The 23,903-nt window shown below is 35.3% G+C and overlaps 3 protein-coding genes across 7 annotated transcripts; 1 reads left to right on the forward strand and 2 right to left on the reverse strand.

Moving 5' to 3' along the window:
• Positions 1–353: 353 nt before the first annotated feature.
• LOC142985279 (uncharacterized) lies at positions 354–16,257 on the reverse strand. Of its 4 annotated transcripts, none has more exons than XM_076133350.1 (12): positions 16,150–16,257; positions 13,899–13,978; positions 12,990–13,320; positions 11,966–12,061; positions 11,133–11,207; positions 10,610–10,657; positions 8,827–8,877; positions 7,523–7,948; positions 6,402–6,568; positions 5,550–5,762; positions 4,590–4,703; positions 354–3,237 (listed from the first exon to the last, which is right to left on the reverse strand). In XM_076133350.1, the coding sequence occupies exons 2-12, from the start codon at positions 13,958–13,960 to the stop codon at positions 3,234–3,236; spliced, it is 1,587 nt and encodes a 528-aa protein (XP_075989465.1). In that variant the 5' UTR covers positions 13,961–13,978; positions 16,150–16,257; the 3' UTR covers positions 354–3,233. The 4 variants fall into 4 exon arrangements, with proteins under 4 accessions (XP_075989465.1, XP_075989466.1, XP_075989467.1 ...); XM_076133351.1 differs by having other exon boundaries at positions 16,065–16,228; XM_076133352.1 differs by lacking the exon at positions 5,550–5,762.
• A 608-nt stretch (positions 16,258–16,865) lies between these two features.
• Positions 16,866–18,431, reverse strand: LOC142985103 (uncharacterized). 2 transcript variants are annotated; one of them, XM_076133061.1, is made up of 3 exons: positions 18,297–18,431; positions 17,862–18,184; positions 16,866–17,553 (listed from the first exon to the last, which is right to left on the reverse strand). In XM_076133061.1, the coding sequence occupies exons 2-3, from the start codon at positions 18,176–18,178 to the stop codon at positions 17,343–17,345; spliced, it is 528 nt and encodes a 175-aa protein (XP_075989176.1). In that variant the 5' UTR covers positions 18,179–18,184; positions 18,297–18,431; the 3' UTR covers positions 16,866–17,342. The 2 variants fall into 2 exon arrangements, with proteins under 2 accessions (XP_075989176.1, XP_075989178.1); XM_076133063.1 differs by having other exon boundaries at positions 18,330–18,429.
• A 324-nt stretch (positions 18,432–18,755) lies between these two features.
• LOC142985261 (uncharacterized) lies at positions 18,756–22,093 on the forward strand. The gene is made up of 5 exons (XM_076133325.1): positions 18,756–19,046; positions 19,350–19,488; positions 19,717–19,809; positions 20,177–20,389; positions 20,689–22,093. Exons 1-5 carry the CDS (start codon positions 18,873–18,875, stop codon positions 21,675–21,677), a joined length of 1,608 nt encoding a protein of 535 aa, XP_075989440.1. The 5' UTR covers positions 18,756–18,872; the 3' UTR covers positions 21,678–22,093.
• Positions 22,094–23,903: the final 1,810 nt, after the last annotated feature.

Raw genomic sequence — 23,903 nt, forward strand, 5'->3', positions numbered from 1 at the left:
ATACCATTAGGAATCAAAGTCGCATTTTTTTCAAATAGGTAATTAGAAACCTATATCTATAGCCTAACCCCTCCCTCAAATCTGGAGGAGACCCTTGCCCAGCAAGACAATATGGGTTAAAAAATAGTCTGACAACTCTTAGAGAACCTTGGTGTGTACGATTTATTGAAATTATAATATATCCAAAATTCTGTATCTGTATCAAACAGGCCACCGTCAGCTGTATAAGCCGAGTCACTGATGTTATACATTCTGTATGTTGTATACCTCCACGAACCTTGTATACAAGACTCTCTACTAAGTTGTTGGATGATAAGTATAATATAATATAAAGGTATATAAAACACACTATGTACACTGAATAAACGTTTATTGGGATAAATCATTAGACACATATTATTATATTTTAATCCATACTATTTAATTGAGATCAAGAATATGGTTTATTTGTGCTTTCGTAAGATAAACACTAGTTCTACATATAAAAAAATCCATTTTAAATACTACTTTTTTCCTGTCGAAGTTATGGCCGAAATTGAGAGTTGCTAGGTGGGCCGTAATCCGGGATTGTACCGGAATTCGGTACCTTGCCGAATGCAGAAACATCTTTCTATATAAATATTTCAAGGTAACAGAAAATTTTAATTATACTCGGGTTATTTCAAACGTGCGAACTAAATCATGTCATTATATCGGAGTCTCTCGCTCACTACACATTCATATCATTATTTTAATAATGACGTAGTTCGCACGTTTGTAACGGCCCGATTATAGTCCGTCAGTCATACAATTAAAAAATATCACACAAGAATACATTTCATCAAAATCAATCAAAAGTGCTTAGTTTAAAGAACTAAAGTTATAAACTGAGGGCGACTTTTCCACTTAATGTAGGCTTAGGCACCTAACAGCGTTAAAGGGACGGCCGCGTCAGGCACTGGTGCTAAACACACGCATATGTGCACGAGTCCGGTTTCCGTGGGACCGCAACTGTGCCCATTGCGGGGACCAGATTATTCCACGGTTACTAGTTCAAGGCGCTAGGGTCCCAAGTACCCCCGCGTGGCCGGAGGCGGCGGGGCACGGCTCCCCTGAAGAATGCCCGCGCGATTGTCCGTTTAACCCATCTTCGGGCCTTACCCCCGGTTTCTGACTACATTTAGCGGTAGTTTATCTACACAATAGCGTTTTTTTATATGAGTTTTAACGCTATTGAATAGATAAACTACCGCTAAATGTATCTCAGAAACCGGGGGTTAGACTTTGATTCAAAGTTGTTGTTTCTGCATTCGGCCGATAAACTACAATATTCTTATACATACTTATTATAATATAAAGACTGATAAAAACAGCACAAAATATTGATATCTTTGGCCGAAATTCTCGTCGAAAAATGTTTTATAAAATTCCTAAATACTATTAAAATTATATTACTATAAATATAAAAAACAATAAATAAATAAAAGACAGTATAAAAAATTATATTCTTTTAGAATTAATCACATTTTCTTAATTTTGATTTCATCAAGATTTCTTAATAATAATGTCCTGCTAGCCGATATTCGGCCTCCGGTCAGTTTAATTGAAACCGGCCATCAGTGCAGGTCTTTTTTATAGTGTCGCGTGTACAATACACAGGTACACTCTCTATTACATCACTCTCATAGTGCGGTGTGACGAACACGACCAGTGAGAGGTCAGACGCAGGACATGCTTTACGTGCTCTCCGAGGCACGGAGGTCTATAACCTCAACTTCCAAAATCCGGGCAATTACTGAGAAACTTTTGACAAAAAATCTCAGAAAAAAATTTTTGCCCGACGCGGGATTCGAACCCGGAACCTCTGCGCAGTCACATACACTACCGACCGCGTAACAGAGGCAGTCTACTTAACCTATATCCAATAAATATGCTTATATTAATTGTTTAAATACTAAAACATATGTTATGTTCCTTACACTACATTTAAATAGAGCCAGTTTCACAACTAATGGATAAGCAAATGTTTAAATATATAACAGACTAGCTTTTCACGACTTTCGTGGTTTGTATCTTAGGATTTCCATACAAACTTTCATCCCCTATTTCATCCATTTGGGGGTAGAATTGATCAAAATCCTTTCTTAGCGGATGCCTGCGTCATAACATCTACCTGCATGCCAAATTTCAGCCCGATTTGTCCAGTAGTTTGCGCTGTGTGTTGATAGATCACTATGTCAGTCAGTCACCTTTGAGATATATATATTTATCAAAAGTGTCTGATGAATTATGACAAGCTAGCCGATACTTATTCAGAAGTTGTGAAAGTGGCTGTTAAATAAATATCTTATATCTAAGTTAATCTTATAGTCCAATGCAAAAGCCTTTAAAATGGTCAAACACACAGGTACTAAGTAAGATAAAAGAAGAAACCTATTGGAAAAGGAAGAAAATAACACAAAAATAAAAGGAAAAGTAATTTAAGGGCGATTTCAGGTCGGGGAGAGGGTAGGAGTGAGCTTTGAAGGACAAAAATAATATCGTAATTTTCGGCAATACTATAAGTCCTATCAACAAAATGTAATTACCTTTTGGAAAATTTGGGAAAGGAAAAAAATATTACAATGGGAGGAAAAAAATGTTTACGGGCGATTTGAGATCGGGGAGGGGGTAGGGTGAACTAAAAGGGTAGAAAAAAATATCGCAAATTTCGGCAAAACTATGAGTCTTAAAAACAATTAAATGGCAATGATGTATGTAATAATAAGATCAATCGAGCCGTAATTTTAATTTGATGTAAATGCTCCACACAATAGTAATGGCTCGAGAATAATTATTAATTATTTTATAATTATAAGTTATCAATACTATAGGGTAGTTGACTACTAGTCAAAACCAGTCATCATCATCAGCCTTTCTTTCAACTATGTTGGAGTCGGCTTCCAGTCTCACCGGATATAGCTGAATACCAGTATTGTACATGGAGCGACTGTCTATCTGACCTCCACAACACAGTTACCTGGGTTATTACACGATACTAAGTAAGACTGGTTGTCAGACTTTCAAGCTTCTGACTACAGTTAACGACTGTCAAAGATCTTTGATAACGACAGCCGGGACCCACAACTATTTTCTAACCTTTCTTTAACCTTTTACCTATTCAAGTTTAATAATTTTTCGTTAACCCAGTCAACTACCCTATTACTTAAATACTTACCTAGTTATTCTAAAAAACGTTCCGACCGGTCTCTTGTTTACCTGTAACCAAAAAGATTTCAAAATTACAAAAAGCCTTATTATTTTTATTCGCAGAAAATATGGTAGATACTAACAAAAGTTGGTTAGCAAAATAATATATTAACACATACTTTGTCATTAAGCTGATATACAAATATTGATATATGATAACCCATATTAGGCATTAATCTACACTAATCTATACTAATATTATAAAGCTGAAGAGTTTGTTTGTTTGTTTGTTTGTTTGAACGCGCTAATCTCAGGAACTACTGGTCCGATTTGAAAATTCTTTCAATGTTAGATAGGCCATTTATCGAGGAAGGCTACAGGCTATATATCATCACGCTACGACCAATAGGAGCAGAGTACCAGTGAAAAATGTTACAAAAACGGGGAATAATTTCACCCATTCTCTCTTATTGGACACAAGCGAAGTTGCGCGGGTCAGCTAGTTAAACATAAAGTTGGTTTGAATCAAAAGGCCAACAAATCAAAAATATTCAAAACCCTTTTCAATGTAAAGTAATAACATTTTATCAATAGCCCGGAGTTTGATAACGATGATCCCTGTATATGGCAAGTCTCTCCTCCTATTATATGGGACTAACATTGTAAATGGCGAATCGTGGCTGTATTACACTTCTGGCAACCTTCGGATATAACAGGCGCGATATCCTACTAATATCCTATTATCCTACCAATATAGTAAATGCGAAAGTTTGTGAGATTGTGTGTATGTATGTTTGTTACTCTTTCACGCAAATACTACTGAACCGATTACGATGAAATTTGGTATGTAGGTAGCTGAAGACCCAGAATAACACATATGCTACTTTTTATCCCGGAGTTCCCGAGGGATCGGGCTTTACACGGGAAGGATTTCCACGAGGACGAAGTCGCGGGCGGCCTCTAGTTATGTATATGTATATTGTACTAAGCCATCAATGTGACTAATTCGCTTTCCCGTCTCATGAAATTATTACATTATGTACTTAAGTAGATGCTAAAAAACTAAATGGGAAACTGTAGTGCAAAAATATATGAGTTTCATTCGCGTATGGTTAGTGGTCAACCTAGTGTTAAAGTTGTTTAAACCCGAAGGCCTTTGACATGGCTTAACGACTGTTATCTTAATTGATAACAACCGGGACCGACGTTTTAAGAGCCCTCTGAGGCACGGAGGCGCTACCACTATGTGGTCACCCATCTATAGAATGACCGCGCCAAGTTTGCTTTACCCGCAGATCGTTCACCGACCGGTGAGTGCAACTGGCTACAAACTTGAACTATTCCCGGACGAAGGCAGTTTCAAATTAAATAACAATTTATATTTTAATTTTAAATAATAATTGGTAATTAAATTAACTTACTCGACTATAATGTTGCCATGGTCGTCGGCCACAAGGTAATAGCTAGGTTCTTCATTACTGGTCTGAGGCCGTACTTTCTGAGTTCTCTTCGGCGCCAACGCCATATTGTTTGACCTAAAAATATAATAAATATTAAATACTATTTTACTAAATGCTCTAAGGTCAGATTTTTAAGGCTTCTATCTATCTATCTAATCAGCCCGTATCCACCCACTGTTGAGTATAGGCCTCCCCCTCAGCACGCCACTTTATACGGTCCTCCGCTTATCTCATACATTTCGGCCCTACACATTTAACAATGTCGTCCGACCATCTAGTTGCAGGCCTTCCTTGAGACCTTCGCCCATTCCATGGCCGCCATTCAGTGATTGCTTTGCTTTTAAGGCTTATGGAGCGTTAAAGATACGGTAATTTAATTTAGTTTGTTAGATACTCTCAAATCGGTAAAAATGTCTAAGATTTTTCGAAGTTGACGAGGGCCTACCCTTTTTTTAAGTCAGTTAAAATACTCTCAAATATTTGAAGTCGATTGAAATACCTAAGAGTTCTCGAAGTCGATGGGAACTTAATGCTTTTAGAAGTCGGTACAAAATAACGTTCAACTGCACGTTTGGCGCAGTGGTTTAAGCGGTCACCTCGCCGCAACAACCGTAGCGCCGCGTGTGGTGGGTTCGAATCCCACCCGGGACAAATCTTTGTGTGATGAGCACGAGTATTTGTTCTGAGCCTGGATGTTAATGTATCTATATAAGTATGTATTTAGAAGTATTTAAGTATATTTATCAGTTATTTGGTTACCATAGTACAAGCTCTGCTTAGTTTTGAATCAAATGACCGTGTGTGAGTTGTCCAATAATACATTATTTAATTAATAACTCAAGTTTTTGAAGTCGGAAACATTTTTAATTTTTAACATAACGCCTGTTATACCCAAAGGTGTTGCATAAGTATAATACTTACATATTATGATCGCGTTTCAACATCATAAAGAACGGTGAATTCGGATCTATCATGACATTCTGTAGTTGCTCATAATCCATATCTTCGAAATCATTAGAATTGTTGCTCAAATTGTTAGAATTGTTAAAATTATTGGAGCTGTTCAAATTATTATTTGACTGAGAATTGCCTTGCCTTGTACCTTTGCGAGTAGTTTTACGTTTTTTCTTAGGGCTGAAATAATAAATAGAATAAGAAAGTAGTGGTAAATCGTAGAGGGGTAATGGTAGGACAGAAGTGGGAAAGTGGTGGGACAATGGTGACACAGAAACAGAACATTAGTAGGTAAAAATGGTAGTAGGACTGTAGTATGTAATAGTGGGAAAATAGAGAGACAGCAGTGGGACAAGAGAGGGACAGCAGTGGAAATGTAGTAAGCCAGTGGCAGAAAAATGGAATAACAGTGGGTTAGTTGTGAGACAACAGGGAGCCCCTATTGCGACAGTGGGACTGCAGCGGGACAGAAGCAGGACAGCAGTAGGACAGTAATGGGCCAGCAGTAGGACAGTGATGGGACAATATTAAAATATCGGTGGAACAGTAGAGGGACAGAAGTGGGACAGTAGTGGGTCAATGAGGAAAGTACTGGGCCTGAAGCAGGCCAGTGTTAAGACAACATTTGGACAGTAGGACAGTGGTGGGACAGCCGTGGGACAGCAGTAGGACTATGGTAGAGTTGTTGTTCTTGGGAGACAGGAGTTTTTGTTTCTTGGGGGACATTGGTGAGCTTGAAGAGGAACAGGTCTAGTGAAAGGACAGTAATAAGACAGTAGTGGGACAACAGTAGGACAATAGTTATAAATGTTCACTTACTTTTCAGCCAAGATCTGCGCCAGGGTCTGATCAGAGAGTCCAGTGGCCCGCGCCGCCCGCACTGTGACGTCACTGAGAGACGACAGCACCTCGCTCGGGGAGATCACCTTCAAGCGTTCGTATTCTTCGGATAGGTAGCGGTGAACGTTGGCTATTATGATTTTACTCTGAAATATTAATATGAATATGAATATACATATTTTTCCCATTACTTTCCCAGTGTTCGGCACTCGATATGTATGAGATGGCCACCCATCCACAGAACAACCTCGGCAAGCGTGGCTTAATCTCAGAGATTCGTGCGGCTGTTGTTAACTAAGCCATGAGCTCCTCTATTTATAATATCTTCCCAAACGAGGGAGAGGTTAGGCCTATTATAAGACATAAAATTAATAACCTAACACCTATCTCGTTTAGGTCGATCTCTGAGGTTAAGCCACGCTTGCCCAGGTTTGTTCTGTGGATGGGTGACCATCTTATACATATCGAGTTCCTGCGTGTCTCGGAAGGCACGTTGTGCTTTATGTCGGAATTATATCTACGTGGTTTTAGTGTCATCTCTTAGGTTAGTACTAGGGTATGTATAGCTGCACATACTTCATATGGCACGTGACACGCCCACATGCCCCTTCCTCTTATGTTAGTTATTCCGTGGTATCGATTGTCATTTTCAAAAATCTTTGACAGTTGTTTATCGTTTTAAAGCCGGAGAATCTTTTTACGAGGACGAAATCATGAGTAATAACTATAAATTTAAAATTTTAAAAACCCCCGGTTTTATACATTTTTTTTCATACTTTTTATAGATTGGCTAGTAAGGTTAAGCCGTTCTAATATTCCCACCAACAACTTTCTCATCATACGACGCTATTTGAGAACCCATCCGAGTAAATTCCCTCTCCTCCACTCACTTTCTCCCCCTACAACGTTTTAACGGCTCAACCGATTTTCATCAAACATGTCTAAGAACACTCGCACATAAGTAACCTTTAATACAAAAAAGCTAAATTGAAATCACTGCATTCGTTCGGGAGTTATGATGCCACAGACAGACAGACAGAACAGAAACTTATAACAACCCTCTTTTTTCGTCGGAGGTTAAAAATAGCAAAAAAACTCACCTCCGGTAATTGATTCTTAACAGGCCGCGAATTCGCCGCATTTGGCGCACTCGAAGTCGTCGAAACCGGCCTACCAGTAACATGCCGATTTGACCGTCCGACCAACTGGGCATATTGCGGCATATCTTCCTCATCGCTTTGCACAAACACAGTCGGCATTGCCGTGTTGTTCGTCATCAAATTCACTGTATGCATTAAGCCGGAGAAAATTGCCGCGGGTGGCATATCTATCATATGAGAAATGTCCGTCATGATCTGGTTCATCATGCTTGGAAAGTTTGGCATTGGCATGTTCGGCGTGTTTGGCATGTTCGACATGTTTGGCATATATTGCATGTTGGTTACGAATGGCGTGTCTGTCGAACTCGACATGTAAGGAGTGCTTCCTCTGTCCGTGTGTAAGTTTGATGATGAATCTGTATCTTCCTGTGAAAGAAATATATTAATTAGTACAGTCAACTGTAATTAAAAATGTATTGGCAAAGTCACTTTTAGTATATTATAGTTATAGTCACTTTACCAATACATTATTTAATTAATAGTTGAAAAGACACATATAAAAAGAAAAAATATTTTAATCTTTAAAAAAATTGTAAAAACGCATACAAAAGTATATTATTTCGCTAAGATCGGAGTGTCCGATGAGTGTAAGAGAGTGTCAGAGAGTGTCAGAGAGTGTCAGAAAGTGTCAGATGAGTGACAGAGAGTGTCAGAAAGTGTCAGATGAGTGACAGAGAGTGTCAGAAAGTGTCAGATGAGTGACAGAGAGTGTCAGATGAGTGTCAGAGAATGTCAGATAGTGTCAGAGAGTGTCAGAAAGTGTCAGATGAGTGACCGAGAGTGTCAGAAAGTGTCAGATGAGTGACAGAGAGTGTCAGAAAGTGTCAGATGAGTGACAGAGAGTGTCAGATGAGTGTCAGAGAATGTCAGATAGTGTTAGATTAGTCTCAGATGACTGTCAGAGTGTCAGAGAGTGTCAGATTAGTGTCAGAGAGTGTCAGATGAGTGTCAGAAGGTGTCAGAATGTGTCAGAGTGTAAGAGAGTGTCAGAGAGTGTTAGATGAGTGTCAGAGAGTGTCAGAACGTGTCAGAGTGTAAGAGAGTGTCAGATGAGTGACAGAGAGTGTCAGATGAGTGTCAGAGTGTGTCCGATGAGTGACAGAGTGTAAGAGAGTGTCATAGAGTGTCAGATGAGTGTCAGAGAGTGACAGAGAGTGTCAGAGCGTGTCAGATTAGTGTCAGTGAATGACGCCAGAGATAGATCGTTTAAGTGATATCCAATGCATAAACCATGCAATACACACCGCAATTAAAATGAAATCCTCCGAGATCCTTCGCCTCTTGTCTGGCGGCGTCTGCAACAAAATACAATATATTATACTTATAGTCTTAAGAAGAAACTAAAAGATGTTCTTTTAGATTTACATATTTGTAGGAAAACCACAAGTGGAAATAAATGTAAAATTAATAAAAGAAAATACCAATAACATACAAGTTGGAACAGTATTAGTCACAATTTTTTAGCAAATTAACAAGCTCTTTATACTTACAACTGAATAATATAAAAACAACGGACACAAAACACAACCAGATACAAAACAACTAATTGTTTTTTGACTTAGGAGTCTACTCACATGCTAAGAATCTCACACATGAGTGAGTTAACTACGGACCTTTATTTTCAATGGAAGTTTCACTCGGTGAATGTGTGAGTTTACTACTCATACATTTTAGAGGTGGTTGAATCACCTGATTAATAATAATTAACTTGAACATAACGTTTTATTTCTTATTATCATCAAATATCATTGCGACATATAAAAACATAATTTAACATAATAACAATAAAATAAATTGCACAGTCGGCTGCAAATTTGCTAATTATTTAAGTTTAATTTAATCAAGTACTTCATCAAATTATTGTTAAAATTAAAAGGACGATTTTATCTTTTCAGTTTTTCAATGCAGTGTCCTATCGAAATTTCAGAATCGATTAACTCCCGGATTGCATATTCGATAACTTTCTGTTGCAGGATAGCCTCATTTGTTCGCTTTGTGATATATTTATTTTTTTCCCACAATGCTAAGTAGTAATTTGCGTCTTTAATCAAAGCCTTCAAGAGTACTGCAATGTTTGGCTTTGGTCTAATTTTTTTATTCAAACGTGAGTTCCAGGATTCCGTGACATTATTCGTTTTATAGGTATGATTATAACAAACAACAACAAACAAACAAACAAACAAACACAAAACAAATTATTAACAAATTATTATTAACAAACAGTAAATATGATTACACACTATAATAAGACACTATAATTTATAATTATTTACACACTTCCGCAAACATAGCCGCAAATAATAAGTGAATAGGTGCTAAAGTTTTATGATTCACCTACATTCAAAATATAAAAAGATTTCTCGGATTACCCACTATACTGTAATTTATTACAGGAACGACGGAACATGTCGTTATTATTTTTTATACTTATTTAATTTTGGTATATACTTTCTATATGTATACTTGATGTTTCCATGTTATCTACTAAGTAAATAAATAATAATGAGACTTTTATTTTTAACAATATTTTTATTAAGTACTTGATTAAATTAAACTTAAATAATTAGCAAATTTGCAGCCGACTGTGCAATTTATTTTATTGTTATTATGTTAAATTATGTTTTTATATGTCGCAATGATATTTGATGATAATAAGAAATAAAACGTTATGTTCAAGTTAATTATTATTAATCAGGTGATTCAACCACCTCTAAAATGTATGAGTAGTAAACTCACACATTCACCGAGTGAAACTTCCATTGAAAATAAAGGTCCGTAGTTAACTCACTCATGTGTGAGATTCTTAGCATGTGAGTAGACTCCTAAGTCATTTACTAATAATTTTTGTTCATTATGGGAATCGAACCCACGTTCAACTCGACGGTGGCAGTGGCGCGGCAACTACCTTAACCACTGCGCTACGGAGGCCAGAACTAACAATCCAAACCATTACGAAGTTGACAGTATGTCAATTTAAATAAAACTGACCACGGTCGAATATAGGTAAGAATAAAATGTTGTACTTACAGTTATTTCAACCACATCATCTGATATTCGCCGTTTATTTGCAGTTTTCTGCAAAAAAAATAGAACATTATTCATTTAAAAAAAATGCTAGTTTCTTCATAATCAAAGACCAGCAAACTTAAGCCTTGATCACACGTACCAAGCAAACCAGCGAGACAGTGCTATCGGCCGAATACTCGGTGCGTCTAAACATAGCACCGGCCATGGTCAAATATAAGAAACTAGCCGACCCGCGCAACTTCGCTTGCGTCACATACGAGAGAATGGGTCAAAATTTTCCCCGTTTTTGTAACATTTTTTACTGGTACTCTGCTCCTATTGGTCGTAGCGTGTTGATATATAGCCTATAACCTTCCTCAATAAATAGGCTATCCAACAGTAAATTGTTCAATTCGCACCATTAGTTACTGAGATTAGCGCGTTCAAACAAACAAACTCTACAGTTTTATAATATTAGTACAGATTTTCTCTACAACAAAACTGGCCATGGTCAAATATAGGTAATAATACAAAGACAACTTACCTTAGGTGCCGTCTTTTTCTTTCCTTTAGCAGCGGATTTCTTCTGTCGCTTTTTTCCGTACCGTTTTCTAGCTTTCTATAAAAAAAAATAACATTTATTTCCCATTATGTGTATATGTATAGTATATACTTACCGTCTCATTCGTAAACACACTATAAACCTATTTAGTTAAAGAACTACTATACAGTCAACTTGGGTAACTTTGAATCATGTGGGTAACATTGAACGTGAGAATTTGAACTAGTTTCGATTATTTTTTCATATGAAATCAACACAATTGATAAAGGTTTATTTTAGTTTTGCAAACTTTTATCAATTGTATTGGTTTCATATGAAAAAATAATCGAAACTAGTTCAAATTCCCACTGTCAATGTTACCCAAATGATTCAAAGTTACCCAGGTTGACTGTAATATTATTATGTTTTCTCTTTTTCATTTCGCTAAGGAGTGCAAGAAACAAAACTCTTTATAAGCCTTTCATAACTTCATATATTTTTATGAATAAGAGGGTTAATATAATGATTTATTTACACTAATATTGTCTCCATCTTTTATTATTTGTACACCCTTTCTCAACTAACTCTCCTTCCTTTAAACACCTTCACAATAATCTCTGCATCACCCTAAGGTAGACAGGCAGAAAATGAAACATTCTTACTGGTATTTTGCTCCTATTGGTCGTAGCGTGATGATATACAGCCTATAGCCTTCCTCAATTAATAGGCTATGCAACAGTAAAATAATTTTTCAATTCGCACCAGTAGTTTCTGAGATTAGCGCGTTCAAACAAACTCTTCAGCTTTATAATATTAGTATAGAAAATACAACATACCTTTGGCTTGGGAGCATTCTTTTTTTCAGCAGGTTTTTTCGTTGCTTTAGCTTCGTCTTTCTTCGGTTTCACGATTTTAGCCCATATTTTGCTGCTCTGTAATCAAAGAAAGGCATTATTTAAAAGCTTTTGCTAAAAGCAGTGATAGCCGAGTGGTATAATTTGGTACCTCCTACGCAAGTGGTCGACGGTTCGAACCCGAGACAACACACCAATTACTTTTCCAAGTGATGTGTGTAAAAATAAGGATCACTTGCTATAAGGTCAATTTAGGTAACTTTGAATCACTTGGGTAACATTGACAGGGGGAATTCGTACTAGTTTCGATTTGAAGGCATTCTACGTCCCTAGCTCGCACTTGGCCAGCGTGGTGGACTCATGCCTAACCCCTCCCTCGTTTCGGAAGAGACCCTTGCCCAGTAGTAGAAAATTATTATATCAGCTTAGCCTTTTTTCCAAACTATGTTGGAGTCGGCTTCCAGTCTCACCGGATGCAGCTGAATACCAGTGTTTTTACATGTCGCGACTGCCTATCTGACCTCCACAACCCAGTTACCTGGGATTTAACACGATACCCTTCGGTAAGACTGGTTGTCAGACTTTCTAGCTTCTGACTACTGTTAACGACTGTCAAAGGTCTTCGAAATGACAGCCGGGACCCACAATTTAACGTGCCTTCCGAAACACGGAGGAACTCGATATGTGTTAGATGGTCACCCATCCACAGAACAACCTCGGCAAGCATGGCTTAACCTCAGAGATCGATCCGCGCGGCTGTCGGTAACTAAGCCACGAGTTCCTCGTAGTAGAAAAGTAATAGAAAAAATAAAGATAATTATTTTAAAATATAATAACTTCGAAAAGACTGTTCAAATCAAATCTAAATACGCTATGGGGAGATCTTTAAGCCAAAAAAGAACCCTCAAAATCAGAGAGTCATAAGGCAACAAACATAAAAATACAACCGACAAATTTACAACCACCTCATTTTTAAAGTCGGTTAAAAAAAACCGAAAATACTTACTGTAATTTTCTTCGCTTGTTTGACGGAAGCAGTAGGAGTGGGGGTAGGAGTGGGGGGCTCAGGGCTGTCCACCCTAATTCTGGACGACCTTAAAGTACTGCGTCTACGGGCACTGGGCTCTTCTTCAAATTGCTCAGGCTCAGGCTCAAGCTCAGTTTGCTTCTCTTGTAACTCTTTGCGCTTATATTGCGTCTTCTCTTTGTTTGGTAGCTGTTCTTTTCGCTTACTTTGCTGATTTCGCTTATTTTGCTTGGTGTTTGGTGATTGTTCTTTTTGCTTGTCAAGCTTCTGATCTTTTAATTGTTTACGCTTGGTTTGCTTCTTTTTTGGCCTAAAAATAAGTATTATGTAAAGCAAATAATAATTAGTATTCAGTTATTATTATGCAAAGAATGCCTGTAGATGGTACAGAGTACCAGGATCTGCAGATGGTAAACATATCCTGCTAGTGACCTCGAGGTTTCAGGTTTGATTTCTGGGTCAAGCAAATTACTATTGGTCTTTTCTAATTTATATTAGAATACTTGTTAGTAAAAGCCTTGGCTTTTGTAACGTGCCCGCCGCCCGGTATATAGCAATAGACTCACCCCCTATTACATGGGACTAACATTGTTAGTGGCGAAACGCGGATGTGTTTCATACACTACCTACAACTTAGGGCAAGACAGACCTGATATAATTATTATTTATGTTTATTTTTTACTCTAAAAGGACAGCCCCCGCACTATTAATTGCTCTTGTGTCACGGGGACTCTTACAAACAACGGACACAAAGCACAATCAGACTCGAAACAATTAATTGTGGTAATCGAACCCACGACCCGCGATCTCCTGACGCAATGGTAGCGGCGTGGCTCATATTAGTTATGTATTTATTTATGTATGTATGTAATAATAATAAACACTTACCTTCCTCTTTTCACTGGCTGGCTGCTTTTTTCCTTGTTTACTTTTTTCTTAGCTGGTGCCATTGTGGTTTAATCTTGATACTAAAAAAAATGAATTACGTATTTATTTTTGATTTTGGTAACTTGTGTTGTTAGCATGTTCAAGTGAAGAGAAAATAGGGTATATGCATGTATGTAATTTTTAATAGTTCAGTTTCTCAGCTTTGAAATTACTATCAGATGGCTTATCAGATGGATATGTAATTGTATTTATTATGGACCTTATCAATAATTTATAATCGTTATATTTTCAAGAAAGCTAAACATTGTTTTAAAACAAATAGAAAGATTTTTTGTAACCTATTACTGATCCACTGCGGGGCATAGATCTACTTCTGGAATGAGGGAGGAGTTATGCCTTTAGTACTTCCACACTGGCCAAGTGCTGGTCGGGACTATTCAAGACATATTTTATTAAATTTCTTACAAGAAAAGAAAAGTCCACCACTCTGGCTTGATGCAGGTTGGGAATTTTGCATCAAGAAATTATTCAAGTTCTTATTAAAAGGTAGTAACACTTTGTTTTATTCCTTATGTTATTGCATTGTAGCAACGGAAAGCACAGTAACGCCATCTAGCGACGCAAAGCTTATGCGAGTTGCAGACCAAAAAGCTTAGTTTAGCACAGCTGAATTAGTTTAGTACAAGTAGGTTTACATAGTATAACTGCAACCCAATGAAAAATGATTCAAGCTATGTATGCTAAGTTAATCTTACTTTTATTAAGGTATTATGTGCAGTGTAAGGTATAATGCTTAAGAACAGCACCAGAGCTGGGAGACAGCTCAAAAATCAAATCAAATCATCTATTAATTCAAGTCCATACAGAGAGTAAATTAACTACCAGTTCGGAGGGGAGGGCTAGTGAGAAGAGCTGGTATGAAACTAAAGATCACACTTTTTAACAACCAAATGGTTTTAGCAGTAGGTACGGGTATTACAAATTATTGATGATGTAAGGAGTTGCTACCGATACTACCAAACACACTATAGTCATAACATAAATTAAATAAATCATTTGCTTAGGTCTTGGTCTGCAACATACATAAGACAGCATCGCACAGCAGCAAAATATACAATGATTAAAAGTAGTAAATGTCTTCCTAGCTAATATCTGGCTAAGGTGCCATTGAAACCGGCTAATGATGCAGGCGTTTGTTTATAGCGTCCAAGCATGTACAAAATACACAGGTTCACTCTCATATTTAAATGGTAAAGATTTTGATGATAAAGTCTATTAATATTTTTAACTGTATATATATAGTATATAATATTTATACAATTACAATTGTACAATTTATATGCTTTCCCGTTGAAGATAATTTTGATGAAATTTTACAGGTGAAACCTTAAGTTTATTATTTTCATCATCATTGGCCTGAATACATCTATTGCAGATGATTAATTATTAATATATCTTAATCTTATTATTTTATATATGCTGTAATAGGATACTTTAAAACAAATATAATGGACCTACTGTATTTTATATAAAAAAAGGTTTAACTCATCCTGTGCACCAATCTCTTTCTAAAATAAGGGAGAGTTTCTGCTTGAAAGTCCTCAGCACTGGCCACTAAAGCATTTACATTTCATATTCTAATTAGAGAAAGGCCATTGAAGTAATATACAGTACCAAGTTATAGCCGGCTTATTGCTTCGCTCCATTATTATGATATAGGTAAATAAAACAAAATACAGAACAATTTAGCAGATTTGCACTAAAAAAGATCTACTAAAATGTTAATTTAAATTGTTTTTTTGTGTTTGTTAGCTTTCGTGACGTCACATCCAGTGCGCGCGAAATGGCGGTCGTATGCATTCAGACTAAAATTTTATAACAATTTTTTTTTTAGTATATCCCTAATTTTAATGCACTAGATTTTTTTTTGACATAGAATATATTTTATACCTAACTACGTATTAGCATTGAATACCAAAAAAAATATTATTCCTTTATTTTATTCAAACAATTTTTAGTTGTCAGCCTATTATTTTTATACTATTATAAATCAAGCTATTAGTATAGAGCCTTTAATTTTGTTTAAAAATGCATATTTATTAGACTAGTGCATATTAAAATAATGTGAATTTACACTATTTAAAGCATAATTTTAACAATACATACATATTCCCTATTCAGCGAGCGCTTTGTTCAAATCTCTTCACAAGAACGCACAAAACACAATATAATATCTAATATTAATACGAACCGCTACAAGACTTTGTTTATGTTATTATAAACAGCAATAAATCACCTATTAAATCAAACTTTGATTATCGATCGGTAGAAGCCATTCGCGGGACGCGGCTACCTGACAGGTTACATCAGTATTGCCAACTTTATAATTCTATAAACGTAGGAATTATGGACAGGTAGCTTTACAAATTCTTATGTATATTAGGTAAGGCTTAATTCTAATGTGTAGCGTTACTTGAAATAATTTTTCGTCTATTTGAAATTTCTTTTAACTCTATTTGTGACTCAAAAAACAGTAAAATATGTAGAGGAATGTTCATAAATTATGACGCTCTACCTAATTTTAGTGTCGCTGGTAACTCTAGCTGAACGTGGAAAGCCAATAGCCAATAGAAAGTAAGCGAACATGCGCGAATGCACTATCGTACAAACTTGCATTTCCTATTTTTAGACCGAAATTGATGCTTTTTTTTAAAGTGCACCTTTTTAATTTGTACCTTTCTTATATCATACTAATGGTTAATGAGCAACACTTTCATATTTAAGCTATTTTATACAGTTACAGCATTAAATGTGTGGATAGAAAAAAATACGAAATGATAAAAGGGTAGCAATTTGCTTGACTCGGGAGTCTAACCCGAGTCCTATTGGTCAGCAGTCATATACACTATCGCCGAATCCACTGTAGAGAGAACCTAGCTTACATTTACAAACAAACAAAAACAATGATTTAAAAGTTTTAAAAAATATCTTTATTTATAACAATCTTAAACTTAGAGCAACTAGCTAGCACATCTCCCAGGAAGTTCCCTTAAACATGAAACATTGTATAATATTAATTCCTGTTTTAAAAGAAACAAGTAATATACCGTTTACTTTATCTTGTCTTCACTTGCTTCAACATCTTGATTGAATCTAGACCTATTATCTTATTAGCTAGGCACAAAAAAAAACAATCATATAAAAATATTACAAAATTACTTAACAAATAACAATCTTATCTCACTTTGATGACCATAATTAATTACAAGGCTTTTTTCTCAACATATTCAAAGCTTGGCATATAGTATCTACAAAATTACAAGGCATTTTTTTAACACATTCGATCCTGGCTAGCTATACTTAAGGGTGCAGTAAAAAAATGCATTTTATATTCAAATCCTGGCTGTTTAAACTTATACTTAAGTGAACAATAAAAAAAAATCATCAGTTATTTTTTTTATCTAACAAGTCAACATAGGCACATGCAATAAGGTCTTCATCCTTAACTCCAAGTTTTGTCTGCAAGTCTTTAGCTATTGCCTGACCTTCTTCGAGAGTCTGGTCTGGTTTTAAAACTATTTCTAGTTCCATGTACTGGCCAAGGTCATGTACTGTGTCTATGTGGATGCGAGTTTGGTCTACCATGTATAGTTTGCTGAAACATAGAAATATAGGATTATTTAATTATTATGCTTATTTCAAAGAATATGAATTTATATTAAGTGTGTATATGTAGGCAGGTAACCTCCAGAGCCACTGGATCTTATTTACTTGGATCAGAATGAGAATATAAAAGTTTATGTTTACAAAATGATTGCTTGTCCTTCTTTGTAATTGGCTGTCTCCATGCACAAATGAGTTAACAGATTTGACTAAAAATTTACAAGAATTTACCTCTGAAAAATAAAATAAGGGATTTAACCTTGTAAACCATGTTATATGAAGTAAAAAAACAAAACTTACCGTTCCTTTATCACTCTACCACGAATACCTAACGATTTTCTTAACATAGCATCCAGAACTTTCGCTTTTACACTATCCAGGTCTAATAACTCGTAATTACTGAGTTTAGGACCTCCTTCGTCATCCCGGTTGTACCTCACAAGGGTCGCGGAGGAATCTTTATACGTCCTTAGCTTCAAACGACCATCGTTGACGATATAAAATGTGTCATCCTGGTTTATGATTTCTGCCGGTTTCCCGCTCAATTCTTCCGCTATTTTGCAGATGTTATCGTAGTCTGTGACCTTAGCTTTGATTTCTACGTTGCGGAGAGACATTGTGATCTGTGGACAGTGCAAAATTGCAAGTTTGTTATCGTATTAAACTCGTGTAAACTTGGTGGTGACTTCACTTGTAAACTGAACGAAATTTTTATTTAATAGTAAATGTAAGTACTTTGTTTGCTGGCAATTGTATTAAAAACGCAACTTTTCGGAAATTTTGATTAAGAATATTTCTATCGTTATCACTTCAGAGTACGTGATTTTAGTGAAACGCCGGCTGTTTACCGCCTGTTTTTCTGTGACGCTGTCAAACGTCAGCTGTGATGTGGTGACATTTCTTAGTTAGTTCAAAATTAAAACAATATGATTTTTTGACCAGCGACTGAATGAATTTAAAAAGATACGCGCTATTTAAATAGAATATATATTATTTTATTTAATACTTTTTTAATTTATCACCACAGTGTCATGGTTGATTTTCAAGGATTTTGTGATACTCATACAGATTCCAATAAGAATCAAACAAGTTATTAAGCCGGTTTCTGAACAGAAGACAATTTATCTGTTTAAAAAATGCATACATATTTTTTTCTCTTTCTTACTATCACATCTGTACGCTTGAAAGAACAAGGCAAAGATATTTGGCAGCTACAATAACAAATGTCTTAGCCTGTCAAAGAAAAATGACAGAAAATTGCAATTGCAATTTTTTGTTGTGATATGGAAATCGTGTGAAAATTATAGAAAAATGAATGATAAAACGGTTGATCTAAATTATGCTGAGAGCTGGGTCTCGAGGCCTGATGTCTGTCGTTGTTGTTTGTCTGCTAGTGGTACGTGGGACGTTACAGCATCGTATGTTACCGAGAATGGACAAAAAGAGGTTTATTCTGAAATATTACAAGAATGTTTTGGTATAACGGTTCGTATTTAATTTATTAAATAAGGTATGATAGTTTGTAAATTCGTGTGTCACGTAATATAATCTTTATGTTTTTAATAGTCTTGATTACAGTAGTATACTATGGTGTCAAAATGAAGAAAAAATTTACTTTAATAAAATGTTTATCCAACGGCAATTTTGATTTTAATTAGAGATTACTTTTGAAACCTTACAGCTGGTTTAAACTAAGTTAGCTAAAACTAGGCTTACAATTATAAAAAAAATAATTTTAAATGTGTTTTTATTTGGCTGAGTTTTAAAATATTCCACATATTTCCCCAGCTCTCCTACCTACTACAGTTCGGTCCAAGCAGGATGGTATGTCAACTATGTGTAGGTCACTTGCGAGATGCCAACAACTTCCGCAAGCAAGTCACACAAGCAGAACAACTATTTGACGAATACTGCACTAGAAGCAGACGTAAGTATTTTTTTTTATTTGGCACAACAATCTACAGAATTCCACCATTCTTGAAATTAAAAAAAAAATCCTTCACCCATTAAAATGATAGTTATTCTAATTTTTTTTTTGTTATTTTTTAATTGTCTTTGGCATGTCCAAAACCCCAGTCCCATGTTCCCTGTCCCAAACAAAAAACTCCAGCGCCTAATGAGAAGAAACTCTACTAAACTATATATTTTTTTACAGTGACTTTCAAGCCAGTAGTTTTAAATATTGCCGAAGATGCATTGGAGAAAGACTTGGACAATATAAGCAATTCTAGCAAAGCAGACAGTGTAGGTAAGCATGCCCTTCATACCTACTTATATAAAATCACACCTTCTTCCCATAGGGGTAAGGAGAGGTCGAAGAATGACACTTGGTATGATCTTTACAAACTTTGCTTGCCTCATTCACCTACATACATCTTGTCATACATTACCTCCAGTTATAAATACTATGCACCTATGTGGCGTTTACACTAGCGAATTATGAAAAAACGACTCTAATGAAGATAAGAATTTCACAGTTATTGATGAAGATTATAAATTAAAAACTTGTACATACATATTTTACTTTGATACTGTTCTAGAAACCTTTGTATTTATTTTTTGTTACACAAGTAGTATACACTAAATAGTAATTTTAAAATGTATCTATTTCACAGATAGAACAATAGATGCATTAACAGAATCAAATCAAATTACCAGAAGAGGGACAGTTAAAAAGAGAAAAAGATCTTCTACAATACAAAAGAAAGAGATAGCAGTAGCAAAAGAGGGGGAGCTCGAGATGGACACGCCTCTTTCTGTCATATTGGAGAAGAATCATTCTGTTTTTAATGTTGCAAGTGATGGTATTGATAGTGTTGGACGTAAATGTAAGTAAAATAGATTACAATGGTTTTTATAACTTTTGTGTGTGGCCATATTATTAGGCTAAGTTTTGTTCTAACTTGAATCTTGAGGATTTAGTATGGATAAAAAGATTGCCCTGAAGATGCTATTTGTGTTATGCATAGACTTGGTTTTTGATGTTAATACTCATCTTAAAAAAAATAATTTACATATTTTTTTATGTATTATTTTTTATTATTTCATCTCTAGGTAAAAAGCGATCTATTTCTTCCTTGTATGCTATGCTACGTATTCCCCATTTTAACTTAATTTTGCTTTTTAGGCTTCATCTACACAAGGCCACAGAACGACACGAAGCAAGTATCCGAGCGGCGACGCGTCATGGTGACCTGTGAGACCATCCTAAAAGACACCACAGCCTGCCCCTTTAGACACCATAAAAGCTGGTTCCAATGTTTCTTCTGCCAACAAGAATTCATGGAAATCAACCTCCTTAGAAGCCACACACAAACTACCCATTCAAACATAGACGACGAATTAAAAAAAATAAAACGCTACCCACGTTCCCTCCAAATTGAAATTACAAATCTCGAATGCCGCGAATGTCATTTGAGTTTGACAGATGTCAGTTCGATGCGCGGCCATCTTGTGGATGTGCATAAGAAAGTTATATACAAAGAATGTATAGCTGATTACAAAGTTAATGGTAGTCCTTATTCTTGTCACCTATGTGGCTTACAATTCCATGTTTTCAGGTCTTTAACAACTCACTTAAACGAGCATTATGCTAACTGCATATGTGATGTATGCGGCAAATCGTTTTTGAATTCTAAACGATTAAAAGTACATAAACGAACGCACGAAAGCGGCCATTTTCCTTGCTCCGAATGCGGGAAAGTACTCAAAACTAAGACTTCTATAACAAATCATATGGAAAGTGCTCATTCGAAGCGAGTTATCAAATGCCAAATATGTTTAAAACCTATGAAACATTACAATGATAGAATAAAGCATATGTCGGAAGTACATAATATCACTCATAAGTTTAAATGTCCTATTTGCGACCGAGAATATAATATTAAGCATTATTTAGCTACTCATATAAGACAGACTCACGGCCATAAGAATAAAAAGTGTATTGACTGCGGCATGGGGTTTATAACCAACCACGCTTTAAAGAAACATATGTTAAAACATACAGGAATAAAACCTTTTTCATGTAGTATTTGTTGTAAAAGTTATGCTAGGAGTCACTCATTGAGGGATCATATGAGGGCACATGATAATGAAAAGGTTTTGGTGAATGAATAATATACGAAAATGAAATTTTGAAAATACCGATTTTAAAGCAAATTATTCATATTTACTCGCATTTTTAAAGACATCTCATTCATAGTGCCTCCTTTCCGCAGTGGTTTAGGTCGCCACGCCGCTACCACTGCGTCAGGAGGTCGTGGGTTCGATTCCCACGCGGAAAAATTGTCTGATTGTACTTTGTGTCCGTTGCTTGTATGTTTGTAAAAGTCTCCGCGACTCAAGAGCAATTCTTAGTGCGGGAGTTGTCTTTTATAAAAACTGAATAGGTAATTTGCGCAAGTCTTGGGCGGACATTAAAATTGTGCCAAATTGTACTTACCTACAGCAATTATTTATTTAATAAATGCTGTTTACTGGGTCTTTTATAAGAAGGCACTTTGTATATGACTGAATAAATCCTAATTCGTAAACTTGAAAATATTTTTTATTTCAGTTAATTATTGTATAACCTGCTTATTTAAGGGAAATCTGTCTCTTAAAAGGTGTAAAGCGAAACAAATGTAAACAATAATTTTAATAAAGTAGGTACCCCTATGCTAAGAATTGTTTTATGTACATAATTATATTTATTTATTTATTTTAAACTTCATACACATGTGTATATAGGCGGACTTAATGCCAAAGGCATTATCTACCAGTCTACCTTAGGGTGATGCAGAGATTGAAAGAAGTAGGTGTTTAAAAAAATAAAAATAAAGGACGTTAAGAGCCAGGTTTACCAATAAATAAAAATAAGGTCATGTATGTACGTGTACTTAAATATAGATAGGTTTATATATATGTACATAATGATTAACAAATAAGAAATATTAAATACATATACCCATATACATAAATAAATAATAAAATATACTATATTCTGAATTATACAATATATATATTATGAATAATAAATATACATACATAAATAAAAACTAAGACGAGTGTGACGATTCTGCTACTTGTTTTAACAAGAGATTCCGCACTTTGCTCTTAAACGTATGGCGGTTATACCTACTTTTTAATAAATAGCGTCTCTGGAAACCAAAGTAGCGTTAATTCTTTGGTTTATAGGCTGGTTATGTAAGTCCTTTTGATAAATAAATAAATTAAAGTTGAAGTTTGTATGTAAAGGTTCAGGAAATAAATAGACTTTATAATTCTGACAACTGATTTAATATGATTCGACTCGATCTATTGTTTCTTTTAATCTGTTTTTGTTTCATAGAGATATTCATTACTTTTTTTTTTTAATAATCGAGTCATGAATTTTTATAGCATTATTTTTTTCAACATGAGTTAATTTAACATCCAAATAATATTATGACTACATATTTATACATTACAAAGTTATTATATCTAAATTCGTAAAATACAAGTAGCGCCAAAATGAGGAAAGACTATTGGCACCCGAGATTACAGATAACAAAAGCACAACCAACGCCATCTCTCGGTGAAGAGAAGAATTAAATGATGATAAGTCGCTTTTTTTTTTCAACAGAAAGGCTAATTTATGCAAAATTTTAACCTTAAAATATATTTGAGCAATAACATAACTATTTTAGCAGTCGCATCAAATCCAAAACTATTTTTAAAATGTCGTATTATAATGTGCAGTAGCGTACTGAGATCGTGCGAAGCCCAGGGTTAAATACTATAATAGGGATGTTGATTAATTTCCGCGCCAAAGTTACGCCACTGCATATTAAAACATGTCACACAAATTATATAAACTTAAAAAGTAAAAAAATATCACAGCGCGGTTTATTTATTTATGCAAAACATACAATTCTTAGCTTAGCTTTTCGAATTTATGCTAAAAGACATTTTTGTTTCAGGCGAATAAAGCTTAGCTTTTAAAAATAATTCATAGCAAAACATTTTTATAGTCTTACGAATTTCATTCGTTCAAAATTATTAAAGGCTTTGTCAAACAGAATGCCTTAGCTTGATTGTCCGCTATTTATTTGTCGTTTAAGTACTGGAATAAATACAAGAGAATTCAAAATAATATCATTATTGTTATGAAGGTGTCTAGTTGCCGCTAAGCAACTTAAACTATATCGGTACATCATAATAAACGAATTTTAAATCCGCTTCGCGACGTCGAGGACTATTGCGCTTCGATCGCTCGATTGTTAGAACAGTCAACCGAGGGTCCTCTGCACTGTGTCTACGTTCAGTTTGCTTTAAACACCTACTTGGGTTCAAGTTGTTTGGCGCATACAAAGTCTTTAAAAT

The sequence above is a fragment of the Anticarsia gemmatalis genome, chromosome 29, assembly GCF_050436995.1.
Source record: "Anticarsia gemmatalis isolate Benzon Research Colony breed Stoneville strain chromosome 29, ilAntGemm2 primary, whole genome shotgun sequence".
Taxonomy (NCBI): Eukaryota; Metazoa; Arthropoda; class Insecta; order Lepidoptera; family Erebidae; genus Anticarsia; species Anticarsia gemmatalis.

Excerpts from the sequence above, each read along its gene's own strand:
- LOC142985279 (XM_076133350.1), bottom strand. The coding sequence starts at position 13,960 with ATGGCACCAGCTAAGAAAAAAGTAAACAAGGAAAAAAGCAGCCAGCCA. Across the intron at positions 13,321-13,898 it reads CAGCCAGTGAAAAGAGGAAG|GCCAAAAAAGAAGCAAACCA; the intron begins GTAAGTGTTTAT and ends ACTTATTTTTAG. Across the intron at positions 10,658-11,132 it reads AGAAAAAGACGGCACCTAAG|AAAACTGCAAATAAACGGCG; the intron begins GTAAGTTGTCTT and ends TTTTTTTTGCAG.
- LOC142985103 (XM_076133061.1), bottom strand. The coding sequence starts at position 18,178 with ATGTCTCTCCGCAACGTAGAAATCAAAGCTAAGGTCACAGACTACGAT. Across the intron at positions 17,554-17,861 it reads GGTAGAGTGATAAAGGAACG|CAAACTATACATGGTAGACC; the intron begins GTAAGTTTTGTT and ends TCTATGTTTCAG.
- LOC142985261 (XM_076133325.1), top strand. The coding sequence starts at position 18,873 with ATGAATGATAAAACGGTTGATCTAAATTATGCTGAGAGCTGGGTCTCG. Across the intron at positions 19,489-19,716 it reads ATACTGCACTAGAAGCAGAC|TGACTTTCAAGCCAGTAGTT; the intron begins GTAAGTATTTTT and ends ATTTTTTTACAG. Across the intron at positions 19,810-20,176 it reads TAGCAAAGCAGACAGTGTAG|ATAGAACAATAGATGCATTA; the intron begins GTAAGCATGCCC and ends TCTATTTCACAG.